This window comes from Tinamus guttatus, unplaced genomic scaffold, assembly GCF_059628265.1.
Source record: "Tinamus guttatus ecotype Peru unplaced genomic scaffold, ASM5962826v1 Tinamus_guttatus_pri_ptg000094l, whole genome shotgun sequence".
Taxonomy (NCBI): domain Eukaryota; kingdom Metazoa; phylum Chordata; class Aves; order Tinamiformes; family Tinamidae; genus Tinamus; species Tinamus guttatus.
The window spans coordinates 146197-172207 of NW_028288628.1; the positions used below are offsets into that span (position 1 = coordinate 146197).

At 40.5% G+C, this 26011-nt stretch overlaps 1 protein-coding gene across 3 annotated transcripts in view; it reads right to left on the reverse strand.

Moving 5' to 3' along the window:
• Positions 1–17343: 17343 nt before the first annotated feature.
• SLC38A9 (solute carrier family 38 member 9) overlaps positions 17344–26011 on the reverse strand; it is a 33939-nt gene continuing 25271 nt past the window's right edge. For all 3 annotated transcript variants that reach the window (XM_088520611.1, XM_010226713.2, XM_088520612.1), the window contains 4 exons: positions 25149–25262; positions 23696–23844; positions 19493–19582; positions 17344–17935 (listed from right to left, as the gene is read on the reverse strand). In XM_088520611.1, the coding sequence (XP_088376737.1) occupies positions 17770–17935; positions 19493–19582; positions 23696–23844; positions 25149–25262 (519 nt within the window). In that variant the 3' untranslated portion in view covers positions 17344–17769. The remainder of the gene's footprint in view (positions 17936–19492; positions 19583–23695; positions 23845–25148; positions 25263–26011) is intronic.

The window sequence follows — 26011 nt, forward strand, 5'->3', positions numbered from 1 at the left end:
GACTGGATCTGCATCGGAAAAACAGGCCTTAATGTTTTCAAAGCTGGTCAACACACACAGAATCAGAGAACGGTTGAGGCTGGAAGGGACCTCTGGAGATCATCTAGTCCAATCCCCCTGCTCAAGCAGAGACCCCTAGAACACGTGCCACAGGGTTGCACACTGCAAATCACACTGCTAGTAATTAGCAGAAATGAAATAGTTGCACCTTATTTAAAAAGTACTGCCAGATTCCCATTCTGACGTGTTTGCATATTTGTTTTTTAATCACAGAGCAGTGAGCAACATAGAACATTCATATTTCTAAAAAAACAAAACAAAACAAAACAAAACAAAAAACAAAACCCTTAACCCCCAAACCTTTATAGAGCTATGCTCTCTATTCACCCATGGGCTCCTGCTCTCAAGGCTGGAGATCATCGCCAGGGATCCTCAGCTCCTCCGTTCCTGAGGGAGCAGACCTGATGTTTTCCTAACCCGATTCCTGTGCTGCTGAAGGCAGCCGCATCCCCTGGCTGCCGGCCCTTCCGTCCAGGTCCTTGCTTGTTTGGGATGAAAGTTTCTGCAACAGCAACAGGCTGTTCCTGGGCACGTTACCTGGCACAGTGGGCTGGGCCTGGGCCTTACCGCAACACCCATCAGCCCCATCGATCCCCAGCTACGCTCCGAGCAAAGACAAAGTCAGGGCAGCCAGAATAGCTACGCAAACATGTCTGTAGGGGACTTCTGGCAATGGTTTTAGGAATGGTATTACACTGTCACAGTTGTCAGTGCTGCTTTTGTTTGAGCTCCACAAATTCACGATCTTTTTTTTTTTTTTTACAGTGCTGTAGAATCAAAGTAATTTATTCACTAGTTCATAATATTATGTTGTTGTTTTCTTAAGACAGTATAAATATATTGGATAAAGTTCATCCTTGGATGCATGAGCGCTAATATAATGCAGTTACATTAGCACAGAAAGAATTGCAACTACAAAAATAAATTACAAGGGGCTTTGAAATCAAAATAACAATAGGAAAAATGTCACCAGAAACCTCAAGCTGGCAGAATTAAGCAAGTCAAAAAGAAACCCACTTTAGTATGGACTGTACAGCACGTTCTTTTCTTGTACCTGAGAATTATTCTCCACAGAGATAATCAGCATCAGTTCCTAATAAAGTAAAATTGAGGGTGGAGGAGAATAAATCAGTAGATAATTGCAACATTTATGATTTAGTATTCCTCTTCAAAGAATGATGAGAGGATCTGGGTCTTAATATAATCATTACCTAATGAAAGCTCTTGCCTCTCCATCTTCCATAAAATAGTACTTAACTCCTTGAAATAGTCATCATAGTTCAACACAAAAAGCCACAGCGGGAGCTGTTCCAACAAGCGGAGAGTTGAGTTACTGAAATCACTTCCTCTTAGCTTGTGTCCTACGGAAACGTGGGATTTCACTTTGCTGTCTTGTCCCTTTACATGGATTCATCCTTGTGCCAACAGCAGATTCAGCGCCTTAAGGTACAAGTCAATGGCTCCTGTAATCTATTGCCAGAGCACAGAATGTCCAGATTATAATTAAATCCTGACCACTTGGTATTTACTTTTATTACACTAATACTGAGAGGCCCCAGTAAGATTGGAGCCAATTGTGCTATATGCTGTGCACAGTCACAGCCATTGCCTCAAAGACCTCACAGAGCAGGGCAAAAGAAAGAATTACTTTCCTAAGTAAGAGCCTTACTTTTGCTGCTCTTCTCCTTGAGGCATTAATCCTGAGAGACAAGAAGAAGAAACCTGTCCCGCATGAGTCATCTGTGTAGATGAAAGTGAAAGGATATCCTCTTATCTCCCATTTTATCTTTGTCTTTAACATCACTGCTTCTTTCCCAACCAGAATAGTAACAGTGAAGCCTGAGTGCGGTCGGCCCTGGGCAGGACGCTGTGGTGTCTGGAGCACCAGGAGCAGGGGAAGCAGGCAGGAGTCCTGCTTCGTGTGCTCTAGCTCCAGCAGTGCGAGCAGGCGCTTGGCAAGGGACAGGAGAAGGATTATGTCTGTCAGAATAATTTTTATGGGATCCAACTCTTCAAGGGATTGTTTCAAATCCGCATAATGCTCTTGAGTGTTAATGCCTGCATGGGGACGTTTGCATTAGCAGATAAATGTGCAAGAACACGTTTCCAGACATCTGCCTAAGGACTGCACATCTGAGGAGTTTGCAGAAACTTGGTCCAAAGTCCACGAGGTCCTTGGGCTCCTGAAATGACTTCCAAGGTTTGTAATAAATTGTGCTGCTGAAGTGCGCTACAGTTAAGCAATTCTCACATGATAGAAACAGTGTGTGGTGCACTGCACTAAACCCACTGTGTGTTATTTTAACTTTTCAGCCTTTGAAAGTGTTCAGAGGGGAACAGAAACACTGGAGCAAAAGAAACTCATACATATACATGTTGTGAAAACAGGGAAGAAGAAAACATGGAAGGAAGCCCCCAGGTTATGACCCCCCTCAATTCAAGCCTAGTGAATAACATTATAATATTGATCTTTGCTGTACTTTTTATCAGCCATAAATGAGGAAGGTGAATGCGGTTGTTAAGGTGTTAGTGTAGGATTTCCTCTCCCACAGATTTCTAGGGAGTCTCTCTGGCAATGTCTAGACTTTCCTGGCCCTGCAGCACGAGGCTTGAACACGCAGTGCCAGGGCTGAGGGGCTGGTGTCTGGCAGGAGGGGCTCAGTTTCACCCTCATTTTCAGGCAGGGGCACCTCGCTGTTCTTCACGCTGGCTTCCCTCACAGTGCGCGTCGCCAGCCAGGCCGCGTGGGCTCCTTCAACAGCTACGCGGAGCTATGCTGGGCGCCTCCATTGCCTTCTGCTCGCTGCGAAGAATCACTGCTGGAATGGAGGGGGTGTCACGAAGATAAACGTCCCTGAAAGAACCAATTCTTTCAAGCCCTTGTTATGGGCTTGTGGCACAGATTTAGTTCTTTCCCTTCTCTAATGCAATAAATTCATAAATATATTGAAGAGCTTAGAAAAGAGTTCTGGTTGAGCCATACCTAGGATAAATATAAATGCTAGATTTCAGATGAAAAATCCAGATTTTTCTAGAATAGATTAACTAAGCTGGTTCTTCATGAATACCTGTAATAAATAGCTGAGATGATTCTTCCTATAAATAGGGTCTTAAAAGTCATATAAATGATGCAGAGCCATGCTTGTATGTATAACATGCCAGTGTGGTAGCTCTCTTGTGCTGTCTTGATTTCTGAAAACAAACACGAAAGCCGAGCAGCCTAATCACAGCATCTTTGCATAGAGCAGCAGCGCAAACTCTGGTTCACTCTCTGTTCTTCACATGGCTAAAGCAATTCAAGGCATATAAAGGCCAAATAGCTGTTAGAAGTAGGTAACCGGGGAATATCCCATTCCAGGCTTAGCAGCTGGCAGCAGGTATGATCTGCAGGATTTGTTATGACCCTGATCTTTGTTGTGCTTGGGAATGTCTGAAGTGTGTGACCACGTAAGGGAGCAGCTGCAACAGGTTCGCAGAGGTATCCAGGAGTGAACCTGACTGGTGATGCCCAGCTACCCGCAATCCTAAACAGACTGGTAACAGGTAATCAATAAATGCTGAGTGTCCAGTTTCACCACAATGTTAACTCAACTTCAAGGAAAGCTGTAAGCAGCAGCAGGATGGGATATGGCACAGGCAGATAAATGCAGGTCTGTATAACATGTCAGACCTCATTAAAAAGGGATGTGTGTGCGATGCAGTGCAGCTACATGGCATCTGCTGGGGATGTCCATGGTATGGCTTGATTGCTTTCAGTTAAGCCCTTGTATCATTCTGTTATTAAATGCCTCCCCCTGTGCCAAATTAGCTTCTTAATAATGATAATTCTTAATAATGAAAAGACCTCTTAAAAAAGAACCCCAGGGGTTTATCCCATTTAAGAACAACGGGTTCTATAAGGCTGGTGATTAGGAAACTCTTCTGAGACAAGAGGAGCTGTTGCTGTAAATCTGCTCCACATCTGTTATGGGAAAAAGGGGGGAATTCAGCTTCCCAAATCTCCCATCTCCCAGCTGAATGCTTTTATTACCGGACGTGGGCAGATATAACCCATCTGCTCCCTGGCTGCTGTCTAAGGGAGGGTTAGGCAAGTTCTGGCTATTCCTGCTATAGCAGGATGGTCAGATGACAAAGAGGGGAACCCTGGGTCTGCATCTCCCCTGCTACCACCTCTGCGGTCGGCCCTGGGCGCCCTCAGGACTCCAGGGGTGCTCAAGATGCCAGTAGGGTTAGCTCACCGCTGATGACAGAGATATTGCGAGTACGCCCGACTACCAATATCCAGGCACCATTGCTAGAAAGCCTGTTAGGCACCTAAGGCTTCCTTGTGCATCTGACTCATGATGAATGCTACGATAGAGCTCTAACTCCTCAGCCCCAATCCCTCCTAAGTTCCATGTTTTTTTCTCAGCTTTGGTAAGATTTCCTGGCTTAGATGCTTTACCTGACATACGTACTGTTCACAAAGTGGGAAGCTTCTCACTCCCCCGTGGCTTCTCACTCCCCAGCTTCTCGCTGGCACAACGGTGTTGTTCATTACTCTTGCTCTTCACCCGTTTGGCACATACTATCTCTGAATGTCCCATACAACGTCTGCGTGCGCATGTGTGCACACACCTACACATATGCATTTATCTGATTAAATACAACTATTTTCATTGTAATTCAATTCAGCAACAGATTTTAGTGAGAGCAGTAAAAAGGTATAAGCGAAGGTGTTCTAGACAAACTATGAGGTGTTAGAAGGCAGCTCATGGGCTATCAGTGTGGTTCAAAGTTGTATATATGGACTCTGTGGAGGTGAAAGTACAGCCTGAAATCAGGGACAGAACCACCAGTGGATGCAGACGAGAAAGGAAACCAATGAAATGCAGAGGTAACCCTGTCATGATCAGTAAATGAGGAGCATATACGTGACTTTATCAGTGTTTTAAGTGCTCAGGTCTTGTAAGAAGCATTTTGAAACACAGCAGTGAAGGAATACTGTGTATGTGGTAGCAGAAGGAGAAATGGAGTATCCTCACCTGAAAACATCAGAAAAGCCAGTGACTGCAACAGCTGAAGTGAAAGACTCAGCAGACTGCCCTAAAAAAAACAAGAGAGAGAGAGTAGAGAAAGAGAGAAATTGGTATAAATTACAAAAGCATTTTGAATAATATTTCACAATGGAAGAAAATTGTGGATTTTTTTTTTTTTAATGAGACAGACGAATTAGAATATTCCAACATGAGGATCCTGGATAAACCAACTTGGCATCAGTGCTTCAGGCTTTCTTAAAGGACATGATGGGGTATCAAGAACAAAAACATGTGGAGAAAGGCCATGGATTCCAGAAACAGTGACTCATGCATTTCCAAAACAGTGTTATAGCAAGTTGCTGTCCAAATTTCCTGCCGTATTATATATAATACACATTCAGTGGTGCTGTTGGCATTCGTACTTCTGAGTCAGTTTTGAACCAGTGCCTCAATTCAGAGTTAGGCGACCACTGTGCGGCTGGAGCTCCTGTTGTTACAAATAGATGCAAAACAAATGTCCAATTTCCTTGCAGTGAACAGGGTTCCCTTACCATGGTCTTGCCTGATCCGAGGAGCACTTTTAAAGGTGCGTGTTACCTTTGGCATTTCTGTGCCCTTCCAGCTGGTTATGGTGATAATTTTCACTTGGACTGAATCACTTAGCACTGCTCTGGAGAACTGTACTCTAAGGAAAAAGAACAGAAAGTCAGAAGGGAGAAATACTCTTTATAATTTTATCTTAAGTACTTTATGAAAATACATTATTTCTTAATGCTATGTGACCTTTCCTTTCCTGTGGATCCTCCTTGGACCGTGTGTTTGATAAGCTCTTAAAGGCATGCGAAAGCCTGGGAAGTGGTGGGATGAAGTGGAGAGAATTACAAGTACTAACCTTACCAATACAGACATGAATTCACAGATCCTGGACACAAAACAACCTGCTTACTACACAAGCTGAGGAATAATCTCTCATGGGAATCCCTCTCAGATTCTTTTTTTCCCCCTCTTCTATCCTGACTTTTACTGTTAAAAGAGGTACTGTGGCTTTTGGGAGTTCTTGACCTGTCTATGGGAAGTTCACTACAGCTTGTAAATCAACCCCAGAAAAATAATACAGAATAAGCACCAAAAAGCTGGGCTCAAAACAACCATATCCATTGTTTTTTTGGTAAATGCTCAGAGCAAAGAAACACCTCCTCTTTTCTTTTTTCCTTCCTGTGAAAGTTTTGATGGTTTGCTTGAACAAAAGACATCATGAGGCTCTATGGGTCTTCATAGTAAAGCTTTTGCCCTCTACAAATGTGAATCTGTTTCATACCATGGAAAGGGGTATCCTAAAGGAGGTCTAGTTAAATTGATAGTCTGCTTTTAAACGAATCAAGTTTGAACTTTTCCCAGAGCACATTTCTTGTCTGCTGAAATAGAGTGGATTTTTCGTGGGTTAGGTGTTGCCTCATGTGCTGGCAAACTACCTTTGTAGATTTGCATTGAGGCAAGATGGTTTTTGAATTTGCTGGAATGCTTTACATATTCATATAGCCTGAAGCCTGGAAACTTTTTATCACCAACAGAGCAGCACAGATGACAGTAAAGATACAGTTCAGGCAATGGAAAATGAGATGAGACTCAAATTTTCTTCAAAACACTTTGAATACCGAAGTCCAGATGTCTTTTGTGATTTGCAGATTATGTTGCACTGGATCCCAGAGACAGCCCAGATGAAGTATGGCTTGGTCTCCAAATGAATTTTAGACATAAGTATGGCCAATGCAGCAGCTTTTCCTGGCTGCAAGAAGAGTGACATGACCCTGTGGCTCAGACTAAAGCATGTAACTCCCTACTGCACTTCCTACTGGTCAGATCACAATCAGTTTCTAGCACTGATGGCTTTAAAAAAATCTTACTCTTGAGCACTCCTCCAAGAACCTAGTCTGAATGGCAGAGTACTAAAAATCAGACATTTTAATAGACAGCAACCTTATAGTGGTATTTTTTTTAACCTAGTGCTTAAAAGTCCAGGAAAACTAGTTTTCAGTCTTTCACTCCCATCTGAAGTAATCCAGATATCCAATCTTGCAATTGCTCATTTTCGCAAAGACCATTCTACAACAGGAACCTTGAAAAAACATTTGCTTGCAAAATGCAGGAAAGGACTAGGGAGGCTCTCCTGCTAATGCTCAGTTGCTGGTCCTGCAGCTGACAGAATCCATAAGCTTTATTCACGTCTCCAGATCTCTGGGGTGTGTGCAGTCACATTCCTGTGCATACAATAGGTGGAAAAATTGCTGTTCCAGCCTTGGAAAATGTGGCTTTTTCACAATTACAATTCATTTATATAATAACAAGACACAAACCTAAGACGGCCTAGCAAATGACCAGGTGTATGCTTTACCTTGTGGGATACATTCCCAAGTCACTAAATAAAGTGTTACATGTTCACATTGAATAAGAATATTCAGGTACTCTATTACATGACATTAAAAAAAATCAGAGTACGATGCAACATGCACACACCCAGGAAGGGGAAAGAAACAAAACCTGTTGAATAAGTACTGCTATAAAATATGTAAAACTTTTGCCAGAGAACTTGTAGTCTCTTTACAGCCGTGTTTGATCCTCCTCTCTCAGTTTCTCATGGGACCCTTGTCTAGCTCTGTCATTCTTTATTAGGAGACTGACATCAGTCAGCTGGTTTGTAGCCAACTGCACTAATAATAAACTGGCAGGGAGATCAGAAATTACTGGAACTATTTGGTCATCTTAAAACTGAAAAAGTAGGGCTACTCCAAAACTCCTGAAGGCAGAAAATGAGCACTCTTAAATGACATTTTTGTAATAGTAGCTGTTTCACAGCAGAAAAGTCTACGAAGTTGTGACCTGGGACCAGGCAACAGAATCTAGCATCTCCAAAAGAGATTAATTTAATAATAGTAAACATCAGCATCTGTTTTTGAGGATCCAAACATTTAAAAATAAGATGCTAGAGAGACATACTTTTCATATCATATTACCTACAGCTTTATAAATAATGTTCTCTAGCTGTGTTATACGGCTTACAGGCTAAACCAAAGCTAAATATACTGTATAACCTTTCACATCAGCTACACCTGCCCACAGTTAGCTTGATGATTTGCACTTCCGGCGGCCCAAGTTGCACAGCTTCTGAGGTAATTCAGCTCCACTGTGTTGATGTCATCCACCTGTGGCTTTGTAGTGCTAATCTGGCTCCCCTGGCGCATGTATTGCTCTCAGATAGCTGCCTGAGTGCTCCTGAACACCTGGCTGAAACAGGAGCTTGGGGAAGCTCGGGAGCATCTTACTAATACTCTCAGAGAAGATAGACAAAAGCACTGGGTGACAGTTTCTATCTCTGTACAGCTGCAGGTGTTAGGTGGAACTTCACATGCCTTGAGGTAGCTTTTGTCATCCCATGTCATTTTTCTATTCATTTCCTATACTTCTTCTATTCTACTGCTTTGATGTGCCTCAATACAAATTTTATCCCTTTTGAAAGTTCCTGAAGTAAGAAGGCAAAGCAACCCACAAGCTATACCAGGTTTAGCAGTTACCTTTTAGTTGGATTTTGAAGGTCGGTGTGTGTGTGTGGGGCTGGAAAAGGGTAAGACCTGCAGCTGTATGCACCTGTGTAACAATACTCGATATGCTTATTGCTCTTCTGTTATTGCTAGCAGGAAACGTGACTCTTGAAGTCACTCCTGCATTGTGGCTAAGACAGCATTAAACCACAACGCTCAGACCTAAAAGCAAGCATAATGTTTTACTGAGAGGTGTCAAGCTGACATTTACTACACACTCATCTTGTTGGTGCACTGCTATCAGAACAGGACCTGATGCAACTGATTATAGGCCAGCACGACAGAAAGGTGTCACGTACGAGCACTTTGGGGAGCCACAGCGCAGAACGCAGACGGATGGTGCTGCTATGTGAGGCTCACCCCAACCACGCCAGCAGAGGAAGAGAGATGCTTAGCCTCTAGCTCTCTAAAGACGTTATTTCTCCATGAGTTGTGCAAACAGGGGCCCTCTCTTCCTGGCACCAGAGAAGAGCTCAACACAGACACACTGCATTAGCAGCGTAAAGAGCACTGCTAAAGAGCAGTGTAAAGTAAAGGACAAGCTGTGGCGCTGACTGACAGGCGTATGCCAGAAAGCCGAGCTCTGCATCTTCGTGCCTGTCTATATATACACTTCAGCATAACATTTTAAAATAAATGTGGTCAGGCAAGTTCACAGCTCCCCTCTGCTAGCTTGAGGGTTGTGGCTCTGGTCACCAATGAAGGTAAGGAACTGCATAGAAACTCCCACAGCACTTCAGGGAGGGAGAATCTTTTGCATCTCTGGGATCACTCCTTACAAATGTATTTGAAGAGGAAAGAGTATTTTTAAGTGTTTTTTATTTATTTATTTTTCTTCTTCAGAAATACAAAACTACATCTACACACAGGAGATTATTCATCAAGTTTAGCACATTCAGCTTCGTGCATACTTTCCATATTTAAATGCTATAAAAATACTCCATAGACAAACACTGATGAATAACTAATATGTAAAGAACAAGCACGTAAGGAATCAACAATTTAACTAAGCACAAATGCCAGACTGATTTTATGCATTTTTTCTTGTCCAGAGTAAACAAGCAAAATACTCTGGCATAAAATAGTCAGCAGAGGCATCTTTAAAGATATTATGGCTCTTTCTGCATGGTTTATCACTGCACCAGAAAAAGATAAAAAAAAAATCAGATTGCGCTTCTAATTTACACTCCATTTTAAAATTATTATTAGGTACTCGCCTTTTTAATTAGATGACTTTTTAAAAAATCATCTGTTACATTTTACTCTACAACATGACATTAACTGTGATACAGGTCCCAGTGCACCTGAATAAAAGCGGGTGAAGTATATCCAACTTCTTGCTTGGAAAGCTGAGTCCAGATGTTTCTGCTGGAATCTTTTTGTAGCTGCCAAAATCTTTTCAAGACCAATTTCTGCAAGGCCTGAACCATTGCCCACTGAAAGCAAAGGGAAAGATTCCTACTGATGGCAGTGGGCCCAAGTAAGCCAGAGGTTTAAACTGCCCCTGCCAGGAAATTTTGTTTATGTGCATTCTGATGACTTTTAAAGCTTCTCCTTTGTAGCTGTTTTTCTTATGGATCTTACCTTTCGGTGATTTTTCTAGACAGTTTGTTTATTAGATAAAATGGATAAAATGAAGTTAGTGGGTTTCTATTCCTCATTCAGCACAGAATTTTATTGGATTCATTTGTAAGGAACCCTCTTCAGTCACGTTGCATTGCAAAGCATGAGCAGTTAAAACATTCTGCCATCCAACAGCCTGCTTTTCTCTGTGTAAACACAGGGGATGAAGGAAAAACGACTCAGTCATCTGCTAAAGAAAACTAAGCAGTGCCTTCACAATAAAACCACAGAAGCCAGGTTTTTAACAAGTTGACCCAACAGCTGAAGTTTAGCTGCAGTTCAGCCTAGGAGGTGAGCATAGACATTCCCGTGTGGACAGGGATTTGAAGGCAGATTTCAGTGTGGAAAGAACTAGGACAGACTCACAAGCTCCTAGGGAAGGTGTGGGAGCCTGTGGTCACGCACATTCTCCTTTGATGCCACTAAAAGGTAATTTATTACACTAAGCTTCTTACACCAAGACAGGTGAACAAACCTGTCTGGAAGGGGCTCCCTGGGGCAGCTGAGTTATCTGGGAAAGCAAACAGGAAGGGAATGGAAACGTGTGCACCTTGTGAACTGCTAAGGAAGAGTTCAGTTTTGGAGGACAGCTAACCCATTGATTCCTGCTGTCACTAGGATGGGGTAGTTGGCTGGCTGCAGAAGAGCCTTCTGTGGCGTAAACAAGAGCACTCGAGTGCGAAGCTTGGCTTCATTCGTCATTCTTAAAACTTTTCCTTCAACTGCATTTTTCAGAAGCAGTCCATAGAACTGCAACTCCCTGGCTTTAATGGAGCAGCAGAGCATTGTTTTAGCCCAAATTTTAGCCCAAATTTGGCAATTAGGACAAAAATAAAAAAAAAAAAAGCGTGTGTGTGTGTGTGGAGGGGAATGAGAAAAAAAAAGACACTATTAAGAACAGCAAATGCTGCTACCCTTTGATATGAAAGCTAATAACTGTAACAGCAAATCGTAGCTAGCTGGAGTTTGGCTATCAGAAATTACTCCTGCATTTCACACTGCTTTTGTGTCAGACGAGATGCCAGAAGAAGGGACAAGATAACACCTGAACCTCAACTGCTATTGGGAAGAAAAAAAAAAAGGGAGTTGGTGGCACTATTAAAAAAAAAAAAAAAAAAAAGAGAGAGAGAGAGAAAGGTTAAATGATGCAAGGGTTCAATAAATCCAGTTTAATGAAGGAGATAGCAGCTTCCTGGACAAGTGTAAACCTCTCATAGCAACTTGTACAGAAGCAGGATTTGATCTCTAGCCCATTGTGGTCTAGCTGGCTGCCTCTTTAAAGAGCAGCTTTTTTTCTACAACAGACAACTTTAGTCATGTAAATCTTCCCTCTCAAGCCAGAGGGCTGCACACAGGATAGCCTGGTAAAGAAAGTCCCTGCACCTGTATGAGAAAAGGTACTGTGTGAAAATCAGCTCTCCCAAATCCACTACTCCCACTGCTGACAGAGAGAAAGAGGAAGAATCATCTTTACTGCCTCTGTGACTCCCCACCAGCCAAGACCACTAGATCCCTTATGCTGGGATTTCACCGTGAGGATGTTAACTTGGCACCCTGAATCTGGGGCTCCTGTTAGAAACCTGTATGCAAGCAACTAAATATTCACTAAAAGGACAAATCAAAAACAGCTTCAAAGCAAGAGTCTCTCCCCTCTCCTCCCACATGATCGACCTGAAACTTGAATCCCTAGTGATTTTGTAATAGTCTCATTTGCTCTAAAAGCAGGGACAGTGTTTCTGTTTTGTGTGGCATTTAGTATCTGGGCTGGAACTCGGTGTGTAGGCTTCCCTCCTCCCCTCACATTGCAGCTGAATGGCTCCGCTGTGTTGATTTGAAATGACCTGACTAATCTCAACTTCCTCCAACAGTTTAATGAAATGTCAGAAGTGAATAAGATCCACGGAATTGAAAAAAAGACTATTCAAACAATGATGAAAAGAAACACACGGACAGCAGTTTTTAAATGGTCTTTGGGCAATTGGAAATAATTCAATTAGCTTTAGCCAAATTGCAGTGTAAACACAGCAAGAAGCAACAGAGAAGTGTTTTACACAAAGCTGCATTTTTCATCTGGATTCTAATCTGACTCAGGATTACAAAGGGAGACATATGGAAAAGCTACAGTTAGGTAAGTGAGGAAAATATCCTCCCTTACCCTTCAGATCAGTTGGTATTTGGAAATACAAACCACAGAGCAACTGCTACATAGCCCTGGTTCCACCATCTGAAATTACAGCAGCTCAGGGTAGAACGGTTCTGGCAGAAGTGCGTCCTGCTTTTTTCCAAGAAAATTGTAATGTTCTTCTCAACTGCAGAAGAAATTAAATATGCTGATTGTGACTCCAACCTCACAGAATACCAACTCAAAGGGGAAAGCTTAAACTACACTCCCCAGTCAAGCATAGTACAATGAGCTACAATAAACACGTGTTGGTGTTTGGCAGTATCATTAATATTTTGCTTCATATTACGAACTTTAGAGCTGGGTTACAATAGCATTTTCATTCCTGAAGGCAGGCCCCACTTTTCAAGAACTATTGCATGGAACTAAATTTCTGCTTCCCACTGAAGGCAAGAGGGACCCTGCTTTCCTGTGTGGCATAAAATCTTTTAGCTCTTACCCAAGCATAAATCTTCCCCATTACTATTTTTCCCCAGGTGCCTTCATATCCATTATAACCACAACAGATGTTTAGTACAGTTCTCCTGTAGGATAAAGCATCCTGAAAGGCAAAAACATGCTTTCCAGAGTTTAACATACCTCTTAGCTGCTGTATTATTATTTGGCTGCAGAACAAACGTAGCCATTGCAGCAAGAGCAATGTGCCCTCGTGGCCAAGAAGGCCAATGGGATCCTGGGCTGCATTAAGAAGAGCGTCTCCAGCAGGTCGAGGGAGGTGATCCTGCCCCTCTACTCAGCCCTGGTGAGGCCACATCTGGAGTATTGTGTCCAGTTCTGGGCCACACAGTACAAGAGGGATGTGGAGCTGCTGGAGAGAGTCCAGCGCAGGGCTACAAGGATGATCAGGGGCCTGGAACATCTGCCCTATGAGGAGAGGCTGGGCCTGTTCAGCCTGGAAAAGGCTGAGGGGGGATCTCATCAGTGCCTCAAGGGAGGCAGTGAAGAGGATGGTGCTGGCCCCTTTTCACTGGTGGCCACCAACAGAACTAGAGAAAATGGCCACAAACTGAAGCACCAAAAGTTCCACAGGAACTTAAGGAAAAATTTCTTTCCTGTGAGGGTGACAGAGCACTGGAACAGGCTGCCCAGAGAGGTTGTGGAGTCTCCTTCTCTGGAGATCTTCCAAACCCGCTTGGACGCAGTCCTGTGCCACGTGCTCTAGGTGACCCTGTGTGTGCAGGGGGGTTGGACTAGATGATCTCTAGAGGTCCCTTCCAACCCTAAGCATTCTATGATTCTATGATAAGAGTCTGACTGTGTGATGAACAGGAGTCATTCAAACCTCCCTAAATGTGGACCATATTGGAAAGATTTAGCTGTCTAGATTATTATGGGAAGCCTCCTTCCTGTAGCAGCTCCAGCATCCAATTACACTGTCACTGCCTCTCAACTCTCCACTACTGAATCTGAAGCAACCTTCGGGCTGGCTGCACATTCCTGAATTTTAATTAACATTTGCCCAAGGTCTACCACCCAAAGTTAGGAGATCACAGATCTAAACCGTGTTAAAGAATCAACCATCCTTACAACCTTTAAAATCTCAAGTTGACACTCTATGGAAAAAGACTTACGTGGTCATGTTGCCAATAGCCAACCATTGAGCAGAAATCTGGCAAAAGCGGGGGCAATCTGGAGGCCTGGCAGGCACACTCTGAATTCAACATAGCTTTCAGCACTGCAACTAACTGACATTATCCTGATGTACTTTTTTGTATGTGAAGTTTGAAAGGCTGAATTTCAAGAAAGAAGAAAAATGTTACACAGAACATCCTCTCTTGAAACTCCCACCTCCCATCTAAATGATGCAATCGTGAACCCTGAATGCTCCTTTTTTTCTGCACAGATCATTTAATACATTAATGGGCACCCAGGCAGATTAACCCAGAAACATCAGGAAAAATGAATTCGTATGAACAGATGCACCCATGGGAGACTGAGAAAAGCAAGGGGACACAGAACTAGTAAGCAGAAGAGATTTTGAAACCTGGTTAAAAGTTGAAAGGTTGAGTCTGGATCACAACAATATTAAGAAATTGATTATTTTAGGTCGTTACAGAAGCACAATGATGTTAGTACAAGCTAGAAGGTGGAAAAGGTAATTTGTTCCCTCATCCTTGTTATCAGCTGAGATACTGTAATGGCAAAAGGGCTGAAGGCTGACAGAGAAGCCCAATCATCTGTGTCCTTGCACAGGATTATTTCTGCTCAACACAAAGCTCTCACTGAAAAACTAATCTCTTAATTTAGGTGCTCAGGCCACATCCATTTCCAGGCACAGATATGCCAGTAACTGCTCTTAGAGCTTCCTGGGAATTTCCCTGGCTACTGGTGCTTTGGCAATGCTTTAAGATCATGTTGGGTTAATTCCTGACGTTATCTTGAGATCTACATTTTGACCTGGTATCATCAGAAGTGATTACAGCTGCTTGAGCCTCACGCAATAAAAACTTCAGTTTGCATCACAGAGCTAGTGCATGATACGGAGAGCAGAATCTTCAGAGGTGGGATGGCTGCCAAACAAGGATATTGGTAACCTTACAAATGAAAAAGTGGAATCTTATTCAAGGCTGGCATTTCCCAGAGCTGAGGGGTTTGCACATCTTCACTTCCCTCAGGAAAACTGAAATGTAAAGCTAGCATATAGTATTTCCAGATAATTTACTTTTCCTTTATATAAAAAAAGAATGACATTGCATAGTATGCCATTGGATATACCATCGGGTCAAAGGTTTTTTTTTTTTTGCTATAAATTATATGATTATATAAACTGGAACTGTAATTATCAGACCATCACTGGAGATCACATGGGCAAACAGGATGAGGCATGTGTGTTTGCGGAGCACTACATTTTGTGCTAGCATGAAAGAAAACACTGCAATTTACTCCTGGTTCTAACTTTTAAGCTGGCATGTAAATTGCCATTAAATTTTAAAACGTTACTTTTGATTTTAAGATGTTATGGTTGCTGACCAAAAAGAAAGCATTGAAAACTGCATTACTTACATGTGTGCAAGTTGTTCAGGCACTTGTGAGTATCCCAATAGCATGCAGTAAAATGAAAAACCAAAACAAAAACCCCCCAGTTTTCACATAAGTATATGTACTTTAGGTGATGAAAATGTAATGAAATATGTGCTATCACTTTAACCTTATCAGTTTATAACTCAAATCAAAGCTGTTAAAAGGCTATATAAATACAGCAAAAAAACAAACAAACAAAAAAACCTTTGTAACCCAGATCTTACACAGGCCTTTAAAAATGCACAGAGTATTTTGCTTCTAAATATTAACTCAGTATCATTTTATGTTGCACAACTGGAAGAGAGACAAACAGAAGATGCAAGACACCTCACCATGAACTTTGTTCTTATTTAGGAATCTCTGTTGTACTACTAGATCCTATCAAAAGTTAACTATACTGAAATCAACAGGCATTTTACTGTCAATTTGCATAGCATGAACACTCAAGGGATCAAATCCAGATGGAATGTAGGACAAAAAATTGAAGCACCTGCAGACATAAGCTTTTGTTCCTAAATTAAGCATTGGACCTGTAAACAAGGAAGTGTATAAAAGAACTCCAGTTTAGCTTAATGTGAATCAAACCAATGATTCTTGAAATCTGACTTTTGCCCTTTTAGTCTGGTATTCAATTACTCTTATCAAACAGCTGTTGAGGTTTAGCAACACTACAGCTGTGGAATGATCCAAGTTTCTCAAAAAAAGGGAATTTTTTTAGGGAAAGAATCCAGAGGGTAATTTCTGGAACATGTCATTGAGAATGCTGAAGGAATGCAGACATGCTGCACATAGGGATGACTACCTCGACATTTGATTAAGATGCTTTGCTCACACTTCCTGGGAAAGGTTAGGGCCAGCCCCAGAGAGCTGATGGCTCCACACTGCAGGATATGCTCACTCTGAGGTAGGGAAGAGGGTGGACAGAGATGCCTTTGAGCAGAAGGAAACCAAGCAGTGGGAGATAAGAGCGCACAGGCAAAATGACAAGGATGGGGGCACATGTGTCCCTGTAATACAAAACAGATGCTGGGTGGATTCTCCAGTTCTGCTTTTAAAGGCATAAGACAAAAGAGAGGATCTGAAATAATTATTCTATTCTGCAGATACTATTCCAGATGCATTTGCTCTTGTATTTTAGGCAAAACAAAAAACATTTGAGAAAGCCAGCGCCTGCACAATTTAAGGAGCTTACTCAAACAGGACTACAAAATTAGTATAAAATTTCATATTATTGCCCAGAGAAAAATAGTCAATTTTCACTTTCAGATAAAAAATAAAAAGTAAAAATTCTTACCCTGACATTTAATCTGCTTTCCCAGCTCAGCTCTGACTTTGCAAACGTTGGATCACTTCCACTTCATTCTTCCTCTTTTGCTCATTTTGCTCATTTTGGAGTGTTGCTTTGAGTCTTCTTGCAATTGTTTTACATTTGCTGACATTTTTTAATAGAAAGCCTGTGAAGGTCTAACACCCCCCTCTCCCCCCACCCGTCAGCTCCTGACGAGACCTCCCAGCGCCTCACAGCCCAGTTCCTAGGCTGAAGTTAGGTCAAGCCCGGAGCTGCAGTTTGAATTGAGCTGCTATCTGGTTTAAATTTCTGGATGCTTTTTTGATTTTGTTCATTGTAAGCTCACAAATAACTTGTGCACATACTGGTTCTGAATAAAACAGAGGCATCAGTTTATTGTTTCTCTTATTTGGAATCTTCTAGAGGAAACATATTGCCAAAAAATTAGAAGCATATTCAAAATGAAGAGTGCATTTTGACCCAAATGATTATAAATTAACTGAAAAAACATAACTTTTTTTTTCATTTTCCAAAGGAAACAGGGAAAATGCAACAAAGAAGACTTCAAACAGTCGCTGAATAACACTGTGAAAGCAGGCTTGTTAATAAAGGTAAGAACACTTCTTTAGAGAAAGAGAAGCTCTACAGCCCCAGGCTGAAAGCTCAGTGTTTTGAGATGTGGGCTGTAGGAAATTAAAATATTTGGTTTAATTAATACTTGATGTATGTTCAATAAAAACAGTGGAACTACCCCACTCCAGTGGGAACTATTTCACTTCTCACAAACCATGTTTACAGAGGATCAAGCAGGTTTCCTCGCAGATGCCTGGAAGCTGGGATGTGAATCCGTTCGGAGGCGCAGCTCTTCTCAGCAAGTTCACATTGAGGACTACTAAGTTCTCCTGGGGAATAGTGTTGCTCAAGGCTGTTGCCAAATGTCCCAGTACCACTGGTGGCAGCCATGGGGAGAGGGGGGAGTTTTCACAATAGGAATTGTGCAATCAGATTAGCCAGTCCAAGGAGGATTATAAAGATGTGAATGATCAATGCTGGCCACGTCAGCTGCCCAGCACGGTGCAGGGAGATCATGTAGATGAGGGATGGATACACAAACACAAAGGCCAGACCACATGTTGCTCCCGAGTATCTGGGAAGGAGGGGGAAGAAAAGAAAAAGAAGAGAGGGGGAAAAATAAAGAACACTTTGTGTTAACTTTTTTTTGTTGTTGATTTTTCTTCCTCCTTCAAATCATGAACAGTTTTACTGAAAAAAAAAAAAAAAAAAAAAAACTTGTTCGCAGACACTGAACACTGATTCCCGCTCTTAGCTGTCCTCCAGCCCCTTCACTGACATGTAGCTCCCCCGTCTCCCGAGCAGCTTCGCTCTGCTCCTCTTCTGATGTTTCAGTCACATTCTCAGATGTTTCTGGGGACTGCCTCCCTACCTCAGACTATGTTTTTAATTTCCTTTGGGAAATCTGTCCACACACAGCACAAAAAGACTGGACAGTGCATCCTTTACTGTCAGGACTCCTAACAAACCATTCTCCAGATCCTAAAAGAAATAAATATGTATATATACACACACATATATATATTTATATATATCTCAACATCCCCCTCCTGGTAATGCGATCAACCAAAGCCATTCAGCTGCTCTTATTAGCCCTCCCTTCTGCTCCTCTTAGCCCTTACCAAAACCGTGATACGTTTCCCCCTATGAAGCTCTCCTGCAGCCAAACGTGTATTATTGACTAGCAGCGCGTGTGCATTACTAACACAGCGGTGAGTTCAAAACCTTGAACCGCGTCTTCAGACGGTGGAAGCGTTACAATAGCCAGTAACCACGTGCACAGCAGGAAAGGCAAATATCTAAGCTAGATTCTGTATAGCCAGTTCATCAGTTAAAAATTCACTGTTCAAAATGTTTGATTATGATGCACAATGAAGAAATTAGCAGAGGACAGGATCATTTTGCAAGCAGAAAAATGCATTGTATATCACTTGTTTCCTTAATAGAGAGAATCTGGTTATTAATTGCAAATAAGAAAGTTTTCACTAAAATAGCAACAGCAATGAAAGAAGAAATGGAGAAAAAGCTATTGAGCAAAGTAAATTAGTTTGCTACACTACATGCTGTTCCTGAAGTTTTATAATTGCAGATTTCTATATTTTAAATGCCTCCCTCTCCTGGTTGCTGTAGGTAAGATGTAAGCTAGCAATAAATGAAAATGATTATATACATAGCGATGTCAAATGTAGAAAACTGATTGGATAATTTCCTCCAGTGTTTCTCAATTATAGAAGATACGCATGTTTATAAATGTGGGTAAATTTAAGGCATCTTTTAGAATGCAATTTTTATGTCAGCTTTCCCTTTTGAATACTTTGCTTGCTTAGATTTTAATCATGGACTTTCAAATTAACCTCAAAAGGCATTAAAATAAAAAATGAAAGAAACTACAAGGTACCTGGACAACTTCTATCCTGACGCTATATAAGGCTTAAGGAATCACTCCAATCAGCTCAGATACAAAACCACAATTAAACAGCTATTTATCCTCTTTAAAAGAGCTGAGCGTTTGAATTTTAAATCATTATTTGCAACTTATACAAGCATATGCCCCACAAAATATTAAGATACAATTACCCATTCCCTTAATAGCCCCTTTTCAACACAAAGGGGTAAAGATGCAGAAACTTACCTTATGATACCTCCTATATTTGGATAAAACCTTGCCATTGCTACTCCAGCTCCTACAATTGCTATGTTCAGGACCAGCACATGGAAAACACTAAGGGAGGTTAGGAAACAGTGTTAAAATCTGTGCTCTGTTCTTACAAAGCAAGACCATCATCCTTCATTTATATTAACACGTAACTGGCACATGGACAGCATTGCTATTTACACAACTCATTCTATTTTAGCTAATTAATTTCACAGCAAACATAACATCTACTGAATAGACTGAGTGCCAAACTCTAAACATCTACTGTTTGGACTCAAAATATTCTTAAGGAGCAAGTATGTGTAATTTGGCAGTTCTTCTGAAAACACCATACGTGGTACTCAACACAAGTATTTCAGATGGATACTCAAATACCAAAGAAACAATACTGTGTAACACAAGAAAGAAAGAGCTTGTTCCACAGTATGATCCAAGTTGGTCAAAGGGAACTAATGGAAACCAGAAAAAGGGACACATCGCTGAGTGGAAAACATGACAGAATAAGAAAAAACAAGGTTAATATTTGGCCCTTAATGTATTTTGATAAGAGAAACACTTAGGATGTTGGACCTAATTTAATGCATGACCTACATACTATTTATACTAGAACTTTTGTTGATTTTGTTTTTATAAATAATTTCCTTCTGCTTTCCTATTAGTCTCAAGAAAGAAAAGACTGAGGGTTTTTGTTCTCCACAAGCAGCTTTTAACGTGTGAAGCAAATACAGTGCAGTGATTATACACAGAGCTCACACTCAGGAGGGTATCACTTTAGAGAGTATCAGATGATTTATGCTAACATAAGGTAAGGTCAGGAAATGTAACCAAAAACAGATATTTTGGCCATTCAGCTGCTTATATAAAAGGAGAAAAGAATTAATGCAAAAAAATATACCTACACTTAACAGTTTTTGTTTTTAGAAATCAAGTTATCCAGAATAGTAAACAGGTATCCAGAAGTGTCTATGCTATGGAGGATGCCACCAACTTGCAGGCTCTCAAGTGGATGACATCTGAAGTGGCAAGAGTGACAACTTGCTCAGCAGAGAGCCCGAGTGCCCATTTGGAAGATAGGAAGGAAGGTAAGACATAAAGGAGTCCCATGCAAGTTTAGGAGAATGGAAGTAATTCAAACAAAGAAAAAAAAATAAGATATAGACTACATCTAATGTCTGTTCCTAAAAGTAGATTTTAAAAAAGACAGATCAACATCCTTAATTTTGCACACAATGTTTTGGCTGTGATTCAAGAGGAGGCAGACCTCAGAGAATGAAGTTAACAATGGGAATACAACAACTGAAATTCCACCAAAACATCATTAGATATCATAAACGTTGTAAAATCCTAAGATGTGTTAGGGAAAGATGCACCAAATACTTTATGCTTCTCTCATACTTCATTAAAAAAAAAAAAAAAAAAAACTTAAACAGTTCGCAAAAATGTAAGAATTTGCAATTAAAATTTACTTCCTCTCTCCTGACCTACAGAGTGGGTTGCAAATGTTACTATCACACAAAAGAGTTGAAGGAAAAAGGTTCTGAACTCAGAAAATGATAGCACTACTCTTTTGGCTGAGTCTATTTTCAAGCAAAAGTTACACCAACGTGAAATGTCACAGTTTTGGTTCTACTTGAAGAAAAAATAGGCATCTTCTGCCTAAGCTCTGATGTGGGAAGAATGAGCTTTTTGCTCACACTAGAATACAGAGAAGTTACACCACAGCTAAGCACAGCAAAGCTTTGCGGCAGGACTGTTGAGTTCTTACTGCGTTGTTAGCAGGGCCATAAAATGCCTACGATGTGTGGGAGACAATGCATGGAGATGAGTCTTCAGACAAGAAGGGCTCTTCTGAAGTTAAAGAAATGGTTCCTCACTACCATCCATGTAATCCATGGCTTACCAGCAAGTGGTAGTCCACGGCCTACCAGCAAAAGTTAAAAAAAAAAAAAAAAACCCCAAAAAACTCTTTGTCATATTCAATGACAGTCCAATAGTAAAGAAAGCACACTTAAAGCAAAGAACCAAACTGATCTGAGCAATAAAGTCACTGCTAGGAAATAAAAATCTGCAAGCAGTGCAACATGTGTGTGATTAAGCTATTCAGTCAACAGGCTGCTTTAATATGCATCACTTCAGTTCAGTGGCTCCAGCTGATACCCAAAACACCTTAGCTCCAGCCCCAGCAGCAGCGGGTACTCCCATCTGCAAGCAACTACTCAAGTGAAAGAAGTTTGGCTTTCAATAGCAGGGAGCTTCCCGTTCATGTGAAACCTGCAGTGTGTCCATATGGAGCTTAAAAATGAAGATAGGAAAATTTACCATGGGGCCAAAAGATTTTTTTTAAAGGGGGTGGGGGAAGGATGGTTATAGAGAGAGAAAAAGGTGAATTTACAACATTCTTTCAGCTTCAAAGGAAGTTTAATGCAAGGAAGATGCAATTGTTGAAATACATATGATTTAGCATATTGAGTCAGAGGGGTTCAAAAAATGCTAAACTGCCAAATAAGAGAGATCTTCCAATGCACAATCAAGGTGAAACCAACACATCGGCAAATGTGCTATATACACCAAGGGGTGGATGCGCCATCAGTAACAATCCTGTACCCTACTTCCAACAGCCGGAGAGTGAAAATAAAAGATAAAAAATCATGTAAACATCCAGAACCAGTAATAAGAATGAAGATTTTAAAGTGCTTTCATTTCCTTTCTTTTTTCATTTTCTTTCCTTATAAAACTTCATGTTTTGCTCTGCTCTCTTCTGCTTCATCATTTTTGTTCCTTAATCATATACAAATTTTCACTTTTCTCTATATACATAGAGCCAGCCAGCATGTCTTACTATATCATCATGCCTGGGAGAATTTAACTTTAAATACTTCCCTGTAAAGAGTCTTTAAAAAAAACAAAAACACACAACAAAAAATTCAGTGAAGCAATCCTGTAAGGGCATCCTGGAGACAAGAACCAAGTATCTGTATCATCACGATAGTGAAACCATGAGAGCTTACAGCAGTAACCTTGAGATAACCAGGGCAGCTACAGATTTTAGGACAGAGCATGGGAGAAATGAAAACCTTTCTGGTCAGTAACTGGCAGGAGGAGATAGGAAGAGGCACATCCTCAGAATATAAAGAACATGACTATTTTTCAATGTCTGTGTTTAGCATTTAAATCAAAGGCCTTGTTTCCAAAGGTAACTCGCAGCAGTTCCTAACTACCTCCTTACTGTTGGATTGCTTACAATTTAGCATCAAAAAAGGCAGCCACTTATTTTGCTGCCTAATTTTAGGCATTCAACTTCTAGACCTTTGCATACATATTTTAGGATCCAGAAGAAACCTAAAATTTATAACCACCTCCTCCCAGACCTGTTTGCTACTGCTGATGCCACCGAGGAAATAGACATTTCTTCTTGAGCTGTTTTCTTTCCCTCCATCAACAGTAATTCACAATATAAAATAAGAAACTCACTTTGAAATAAATGCCAACTTCACAGCTGTGACGAAGGCAGACAATACTCCAAATACATAACACCCTAGGTTTTATTTAAAAAACTAAAACTGAGATGTGGATCAGCTCTTCCCTGGAGTTCACAGAGCGTTCAAATGCAAGGGTGGGGCCCACCTCTAAAATTAGCCTGTGAAAAGCTATTTTTATAAGCAGGACACCAACCTAGATAACACAGCTAAAAACTCATATAGCCATTAGGTCTGTTTAAAACCAGAAGGATGATTACAAAGTAATGCACAGCCAAAAACACACTGTATTCTAAAGTTTAATCTGCAGAGTGCACGTGTGCGTGCCCTTCTAAAGACTACCTGAAGAAATTACCCTGAACTGAACAGAGACTTTTTTCTGTACAACTTCACATCTGCCATATAAATGCATGACACAAAGGAACTGTGTTGACAAAATTCCTATGGTTATTGAAATAACATTCCGTTAAAACAAAAGAATCCCCCATTCTGCTCCACAAAGCTGCAGCAGTCCTCACCTGAAGCGAAAGCTCACTTTCCACACCTATCCATTCCTTGACTCTACAAACATTGTGAAATTAGCTTTTGAAAAGTACCTAATGCTGTGAAGGAAACCAATGAGACCTTGGCCAAATTTTTGACAACAAACAGGACGTCAGTTAAGGAAGTCTGCAAAACTGCTGTCAAAGGGCAGGTTTCTTACCTTGGGTAAACATTTCCAAAAACTTGTCCCAGTAGTTGCACTCGTGCCAGATAGCCCAACAGTGGGTACACAGTCATCATCTGGAACAGCAGGAATATTCTTGCAACAAATGACATGATGTCATCACTGGGAAAATTATCTAGAAAATTCTAAACACAGGAAAAATGTTACAGTTATCACTCATGACGTTATAGCATGTATTGGCTGGGTCTTTATAGCTCAGTTCAAGAAAGAAGAATAAAACTAAATGATTAAAATTCCCAAATGAACTCCGCAAAATGTCGTGTTCTCTATCTCAACTTTGCAATCGTTATGTCACCAAAAAAACACCTAACATCTATTAAACACTAAATATTAAAGAACATGTATCGTTTTTATGTAGCATTAAAGATGGAGTTACTTTCTTCTTTTGAACATTCTTAAATAATTGGGGCAGTGCAATGACTACCTGATTTCTCAAGCAAATTCATATGCTCCTATTACCTATCACACCATTTCTGACATTAAAAAAAGTTAATTAATACAATTTGATCATATACAAGTGAGGAATGGGCAATATTCTACAAGTGGAAACCCTTGAAAAACAGTATATATAAAACTTAGATATCATGGAAATATATACACAGTTCCATAACTACTTATTGTAATTACAGACAATAAAGTTAAAGGCTTGTCATTTAATTGTGGATTTCACCTCATGAGATTATTTCAATTGGCTCATAAAATCATTTCATGGTTAAAAAACGGTATTAATTCTTATCTACTTACCTGACCTACAGTCAGAAGAAGCCTTTAAATGTTGCTTTTTGACTTAAACACTCTGCAAGAGATGTGGAACACCCTGCATAAAATGAATCACCCTTGGATAACTTCTGGCCTTGAAACAGTTCAGGGCACGGGAACCAGCCCTGCTGCTAGATGTTTAGTGGTCTTAACAAAAGCACTAGCTGTGAGGTGCTAGTATAAAGAACCTCCTTGGCAAGGCCCAACACAACATTAGACTCTACACTATTCTCATGAGGACTCCAATCTAAAAGAGCCATAATTCACTCTGTGTTTCTATTTTTGAGCACCTTCAACTAGTTCCAGTGATGACTGAGACTTGTCCCTGCACATAGAATTCATAAAATTCAATATACCATAATATTCAAGTAATATAAAGGATTCAAGTAACTAAAGAAATTAAAGCTTGAACTCTTCATTTATTCTTTTCACTCCTTTCTTGATTACTTTCACATTTGGTTTTGGAGAACTCCTGTCAAGCTCACATGAATAGCGATGTGATAACCCTCACACTATTCCCTTATTTGTGGTAGTGCCCACAGGCACTAGGCACCTGAGCACACTCAAGAACAGACATGTCTGCCAGACATTACAAAAGGAGCAATTTTTAAAAATAGATACTTATTAAAAGGTCAAGGATGAATTTATACAGTGAAATGAAACACCTTACCTGTTCTATACATTCTTTGGATAATGGCGGGGAAGGAAAAGATGCAAAAATGATCATGCCAACATACAGATACGTTAATCCCACCAGGAAATAAGCAACAGAGAGGTCTCTCACCTGAGAAAAAATAAAAACTTATTTGGCAAGTACTTAAAAGAGACAAACTGAAAATGTCATGAGAACACTTCTATTGAGTTAAAACGAAGATTTACTTGAATAGGGACTTCAAATTCAGTCCTGGATCAGGTGAGAAAGCTGCAAGAAGATATTTCAAAGTGGAGCTGGATGTATCAGTCTAGTGTCCTAAACCCATAATCCGTAATAACGTCTATCTGTAATACAGATACCTAAGCGTGATCTTGAAGTATGGGTTTAAAAGCTTATCTCCCATGTTCACTTCTGAAAATTTTGACTACAATTTATCTATCATGCCAACTTCATAAAATTATTTATAAAATTTGTAAACAATATTTAGTATTATGAAATAAGCACCAAATCTATTTCAGTACTTTCTGAAACTGCAGAATATACAAACATTAGAGTGACCTAATAGCAATATACTTAATGGGAGTTTCGTGCATCAATTTTTTATATGTGAATTAAAAAAAAAAATGAGAGAGAGAGAGAGAGAGAAAGAAAGAAATTGTTTCTAGATATTAACCGACTAGATTCTGTTTAAGTTTATACTACACTACAGGACATTTATTACCTTTTTGCTCTGCTGCTGCTAATAATCGGCTTCTTAAAGGATTACTGCTAATACCTTCGATACATGGCCCTGTTTTCTTGTGGCTGAGGAGCAAGCCTTATTAGCTCAGGCACAAGGCCCAAAAGGAATGGGACTATATGGCTTCCAGACCAGGATT